This window comes from Astatotilapia calliptera, chromosome 19, assembly GCF_900246225.1.
Source record: "Astatotilapia calliptera chromosome 19, fAstCal1.2, whole genome shotgun sequence".
Taxonomy (NCBI): domain Eukaryota; kingdom Metazoa; phylum Chordata; class Actinopteri; order Cichliformes; family Cichlidae; genus Astatotilapia; species Astatotilapia calliptera.
In genome coordinates this window covers 10,207,624-10,213,932 of record NC_039320.1, presented here as the reverse complement: position 1 = coordinate 10,213,932, position 6,309 = coordinate 10,207,624, and the positions used below count along the sequence as shown (strand labels likewise).

General features: G+C 40.5%; 1 protein-coding gene across 1 annotated transcript; it reads left to right on the top strand.

The window, feature by feature from the left end:
• LOC113011922 (alcohol dehydrogenase 1-like) lies at positions 1–6,097 on the top strand. The gene is made up of 9 exons (XM_026151778.1): positions 1–146; positions 1,080–1,181; positions 1,360–1,501; positions 1,840–1,927; positions 2,048–2,267; positions 4,452–4,712; positions 4,870–5,002; positions 5,682–5,820; positions 5,909–6,097. The coding sequence occupies exons 1-9, from the start codon at positions 129–131 to the stop codon at positions 5,940–5,942; spliced, it is 1,137 nt and encodes a 378-aa protein (XP_026007563.1). The 5' UTR covers positions 1–128; the 3' UTR covers positions 5,943–6,097.
• The last annotated feature ends 212 nt before the right edge of the window (positions 6,098–6,309 follow it).

Sequence of the window (6,309 nt, the reverse complement as noted above, 5' to 3'; positions counted from 1 at the left end):
ACCGGTATTATCTAAACCTTGAGTGCAGAGCTTTTTTTTCCCCTTCCCGCTCTCTTGTCCTTCAGCTGCAGTCCTCCCTCGCTCCTCGTCTTCACATCAACTCGTGGACGTTATTCTTGGCAACAACCATGGCTACAGCTGGAAAGGTAAGTTTAATTTAACATGAGTTATTTGGCATTATGTGCATTCAACATGTGTTGTCTTCATGCATTTCTCCCTGTATTTTTCCCATTTTTTTAGTTGTAACCTTGCTTTAAATATGTGAAAACACAAGAAATATTTCAAGCTGATTTTCTTTTCTACCAGGATTACCAGTTGCTCAGGCTTAAATTCCTCTTTTCCTGTGTGTCTGTGTTTCCCGTTTGCCCCAGTTACATAGCACATGTCCCTGGCTCAGCACACAGCTTAAACATATTCGGCCGCTTTCTGTTGGTTGGTTAAAATTAAAGCAGTAAAGGAAAGCCAATGTTTACTAAGCCCACACAAACCATACTTATTGCTGTAGTTTAAAAAGAAATGTATCAACTGAAGAAAACCAAATAAGATTAAAAGAATACAGCAGTAATAAATCTTATGTTTGCCGGGTAACTCTTGTATGGACTTTGAACTGCTGATCATTGCTCCACTGATGTACTTTTATCTTTTCTACTGAAGCATACATAGGCGAGGAATGAAAGCCTTTCAGGCTTAACAGCTAATTTGACACTTAAATATCCCTCTCTGAGTGCAACGGCATTTATAACTAAGGATGGAAACATAATATAAACGTTCCATTATGTTACAGTACTTTCTAATATAGCTGTGTAGCTGTAGCACACACACACACACACAAGTGTTGTGTGTGTGTGTGTGTGTGTGTGTGTGTGTGTGTGTGTGTGTGTGTGTGTGTGTGTGTGTGTGTGGTCGTTCTCTTGACTTCATAGCACTCGAAAAGACTTATCTTGTGGCAGATTCATGTGAATGCACTTCAGATTATAGGTTGTCACACTTCAGATGACAATATTAAATTAAAGAATTTCAGGAAGTGTTTGTAGCATTGTAGCATATGTCACACTTAATTTTTTGTCACTGCCTTTTAGGTCATCAAGTGCAAGGCAGCAGTGGCCTGGGAGCCCAACAAGCCCGTAGTGATTGAGGAGATTGAGGTTGCCCCACCTCAAGCCAATGAGGTTCGCATCAAGGTAAGAGATGTCCACCTTCAAGACACACACATATCTGTATTTGTTTTATTACAATTTTATAACTTTTTTTGTCCTTGTGTTAAAAACAACTTGCTCGATGCAGTTTGGAAGGTCCGTTTAATGAAAGGTTGGATAGCATGTCAGTGTTTACAGTCTTTAATGATTAGCTTTTGTGCAGATTGTGGCAACATCGGTGTGCCACACAGACCTGTACCATCTTTTCGAGAGTATGCATAAAGATGGCTTCCCAACTGTCCTCGGCCACGAGGGAGCCGGCATCGTTGAGAGCGTGGGGCCTGGAGTTACGGAATTTCAGCCAGGTCAGTTTTGAATTCCTAAGAGTCCTGTCAGTTTCATGTGTTTACAGCCAAGACAGTACATGTCTGCTTAATGGGATGGGAAAAAAATACAGTAACCAGTAAGTCTTTTTTTACAATCTAAATGTTTGCAGTTTCTCTTTTGGCAGCTTTGTACAACTAAATGTTTAAAGCTGTTGGATCTTGTGGTCCAGGCCACTCAATCATAATACTTAGCAGTAAATTAAGTAGATATTCTCCATCGACTGAGGTCACGCAGCTCAACAATAACAGCATCAGCAAAGCCTCTAAAAAGAAGCATGGGAAATATTCTGTTTGGTTTCACTGTTGTTTTCTTTTAGGAGACAAGGTGATTCCTCTTTTCCTCTCTCAGTGTAAAGAATGCCACTTATGTAAGAATCCCAGGACCAACCAGTGTGAGGTAGCATGGTGAGCACTCATCTCCTGTGATCCATTTTATCTTCAGTTTTGTTCATAGGCTGTTAGAGCATTAGACACGTGCCTTTAAAAAATGTTGTTTTTAATTTTAGCATAAATTCTCTTGTTCAGGACCAGGATTAATCAGGCCATCATGGCTGGAGTGGAATCCAGGTTTACCTGTAAAGGGAAGAGGGTGCTGCAGTTTATGGGGACCAGCACCTTCTCTGAGTACACTGTGATCAATCAGATGGCTGTGGCTAAGATTGATCCTGCTGCTCCTCTGGACAAAGTCTGTCTTCTTGGATGTGGGATCTGCACTGGATATGGGGCAGCTGTTAATACCGCTAAGGTTTGTAATTTGGGCTTGGATTTGGGAATTGGAAATGCGCTTGTTCTCTCTTTCAGAGAAGTATTAAGACGTTCATACATAATTTTTCCAGATTTTGGAAGTGAACCCTGCAGTTGTTGCTGCTTAAATCTTTTAAGTGTGTCTGTAGAGGCCCTGTGACATATCAGGGCACTTTAAACCAATCTGGGAAGAGCAGAAGCAGAAGTTTTGAGTGTTTGCTGATCTGGAGGATTCAGGTGTACATTAGCAAAATGCCAAAATCTTGACTGGAGTGAATGTCACTTTGAGCACTTGCCACAGATTCTTAATAGGATTGAGGTCTGTGCGGGCCACTCCAGGATCTTGGTTTTAGTATCCTTGAGGAACTGTTGGACTAATTTCAATGTATGTTTGGGGTCATTGTCTTGTTGCAAGACAAGCTGATGCTGATTGAATGTCGTTAGGAAGCCAATTGGTTGCACAGGTGTGATTTCAAAGCTGATTGGTTAATTACTGTAGGTGTGTTTTGAAAGCAAACATTCACATGAGGCTAATATTTTGACCACCCCTTATTTTTTACACTATATGGTAAAAAGTAAGCCTAAAAATATATTTTATATTACAAAATGTACCAGAAGCTACCAAATAGCACTGGTGAATTTTTAATTATATCAAGTTTTATCAATGCTGCAAACATTGGGAAGAAGTTTAGATAAATGTGCCTTAATTCCTGGAGGGGCTAATAATTTTGGCCTCAACTATAAATGCTAAACTTTATGACAGCACAATTTAAAAAAAAAACAAAAAAAAAAGACTCAATAAGTGGAGCTTGTTTCGAGAATTTGGCAGTAGAAAGACTTTTCTCTCTAAAAAGAACAAGGAAGTTATCTGGAACAATGTCCTTCAGACAAACAAGGCCACGAGATTTTTTTTAATCTATAATACAAAGCACCACGCCTCGTATCTCAACCTCATGTCTCCGCTATGGTGTCTGGACATGACATTGTGATCTGTAGTGAGAGTAGGAAACAGGTGAGAGTGAGCTTGTAGTGGTGGAGGCACTTTCTGGGAAGAAGATGAATAAATATCAACAGAACCAAGACAGAATACATGTGTGTGGATGAGAGAGAGAGACAGGTGGAAAGGTGAGGTTGTGAAGAATAGAGATTGTAAAGGTATAGAGAATAGAGATTGTAAAGCTTCAGCAGACCAGCTAGTTCAGAGACTCATCACCCCGGAAGAAAGCAAGACGACGATGGAACCGTTTTTTTTACTTGTTAGCAACGGAGGCTGGTTGGAACCAGGCTCTTGGAGCTGAACGATGCTCACCTGTTTCCTAGCCAACTTCAAAGAAACAGCCTTCCCTTGCAGCTTTTTATTCAGTGAATACAAGCACCACCCATATGGTCACAAAAAGTTAGAACACTGTGTGTGTGTACATGACTTCCTGCCACACAATATATGCTTGCAACGGTTTAACCACATTTCCTAGTTATCCAAAGGTCATCTCCCCACACCCGTATACGGCTTAACTTTAATGGTTCACCATATGCAAGCATAGGTGAGCTCCTAAATGGCCGGGGGTGGACATTCCTCAGAAGATAAGGAAACCAGAATCTCACATAGAATGTGCCTGCAGTTAAACGGCTACAGCTAATTACCTCCCCCAGCATCATAGATGTGTAGGGGAGGAACAGAAGAATATCTAACCGTGCAGTTTAAGGCACGGTTTACAAATTTAAGTAAAACAATGGAAACATTTAACAATTTCAATCTAACAACAGGAGTTTAAATGCTTGGAATAAATATTCAAATGTATGGTTAGAGACACTGTAATTTGATTGTATATACAATGACAATAAATGCTTTCATTCATCCAAAGCAGCAGACAAGAGAGGAGAAGAAGGGTGGAGAAAACGAGAACAGTGTCAGAGGAAAAAGTTGAAATAATTTGTGTGCTTGGTGGTACTGAGTCCTTTTCATTTCAATTCTATTTTATTTATATAGCCCCAAATCACAACAATAAATTGAGCCATTTTTGACTTAAAACTAAAATCTTTTCAATAGAAATTCTCATCAAGATTGAAATGCTTTGGCAAGAGTTACCACTCATTAGAAGATACAGAATATGTCCATTCATTATGTTTCTATATATTAGAACTTTACTATACCCAGCACAAAGTGTCTAAGTCTCTCATCTTGTAGGTTGAGCCGGGCTCCACCTGTGCCGTGTTTGGTCTGGGAGCTGTGGGTTTGGCTGCAGTCATGGGCTGCAAGGCTGCAGGAGCCAAAAGGATTATCGCTGTTGACGTCAATCCAGACAAGTTTGAGAAGGCCAAAGTGTTTGGAGCCACCGACTTTGTGAATCCCAAAGATCACGATAAACCTATCCATGAAGTGCTCACTAAGATGACCAATGGAGGCGTGGACTACTCATTGGAATGTGTTGGGAATGTGCAAGTCATGGTAGGGAGATTTAATCTAATGTGGTTTAAGAACATGGAGCATGAAATAAAGTTAACCAAGCATACTTTTTTTTCCCTTAGCATTTAAAATGTAATAATTGATTTTAATCATTGAAGAAGCCCTTTGATCTACTGACTCTGTGCCCTTTTCCATCTAGCGCAGTGCCCTGGAATCTTCAGCCCAAGGTTGGGGTGTCAGTGTGATTGTTGGATGGACAGACTTGCATGACATAGTTATTCGACCGGCTCACCTCATCTCTGGACGTACGTGGAAGGGCTCCATGTTTGGAGGTGAGATCAGTCTATTTTACATCCTGTGAGGCTGTGGGAGTGTGTGGGTGTGGTGTTGCTCTTTCTCTCTCTGCCCTCACTCCAGGATACAGCTGCTGCTCATTCCCTCATTCAGCACCTGGACCCAGTTAGCAGTTAACTCTCAGACCTTATATAGGGTTAGAGTGGGGTGGGTTTTCTCTTTGTCGTTGCACTGATTGTTAGGGAATGGAGAGGTGCTATAGTGTAGTTGTGGGAGCAGTGGGGAGGTTTACTGCTTTCAGTGAGTAGTGTGGGCTCCAGCAGCAGTAAGGTGTGTGCTGCTACAAGTGATTAGGGTGGGCCTGTGGGCTTTAGAAGTGCATTATTCTTTGGTGCTTGTTTGTTCTTCCACCTTCTTAAGACACATAAGACTGAGTTGTGACCTTTGTCTTTTTTGCAACGCCGCTTTATTAATAAGAACAATCTCTTTGACTTGGGATTGTTCATAATAAGAACTTAATATTCACCACACTACTTTGTTTGGCTTCCTTCTCATTCTTTCCTGGTCCTGTTTCTACTGTTCCCCACACCTACCCCTAGACCTTAGACTGTTACATCCCCACAAATAACTATTATCACGGAGTGATGAATCGCAAGTAAAGGAGCTTTAAGTTTACATGTTCTAAAATGTGGCTCTTATTTTAATCTTGTGATTCAGGATTTAAGAGTAAGGACGGCGTCTCCAAGATGGTTAAAGACTACCTGGACAAGAAGTTGAAAGTGGACGAGTTTATTAGTCAGAACATGACTTTGGATCAAGCCAATGATGCCATTGAACTCATGAAGAACTGCAAATGGTAGATTTGCCTTTCACAGCTGAAGAAAAACACAAGTTATTATTTTCTAAAGTGAAACTCAGTTTTTTTTTTCTCTTTCTTTCCACAGCATCCGGGCGGTCATGAGTGTTTCCCCACCATAAGACCACTGTGCTGCTTCCAGCAACATTAAATCCAGTAGTGTATCACTACAATCAGTTTAAATAGTTCAGTGAATTCCTCTGTGGACATTCATATGAATTCATATGAGCAAAAATTTAAAAAGCATTTATGGATAAATAAAATGGCATGAAACAGATTGGTTTGTGAGACTCCTGGTTTTTCTTGTTTTATTGGTTTTTATGTCATTAAAGTCTGTATGAAGTGTGTCTAGCTAAGATTTACACAGCGCAGCCTAATAATATAAATGTTTGCTTTACTTGGCAGGCTGTGTTGTAATTATTCTGCTAGGACTGATACCATGATTTGTCCCCTAGCAGTCCTGCTGGTTTCTTGTAGAATTTGTGATAA

Coding starts and splice junctions, on each gene's coding strand:
- LOC113011922 (XM_026151778.1), top strand. Junction 1,182..1,359: donor CCAATGAGGTTCGCATCAAG/GTAAGAGATGTC, acceptor GCTTTTGTGCAG/ATTGTGGCAACATCGGTGTG. Junction 1,502..1,839: donor AGTTACGGAATTTCAGCCAG/GTCAGTTTTGAA, acceptor GTTTTCTTTTAG/GAGACAAGGTGATTCCTCTT.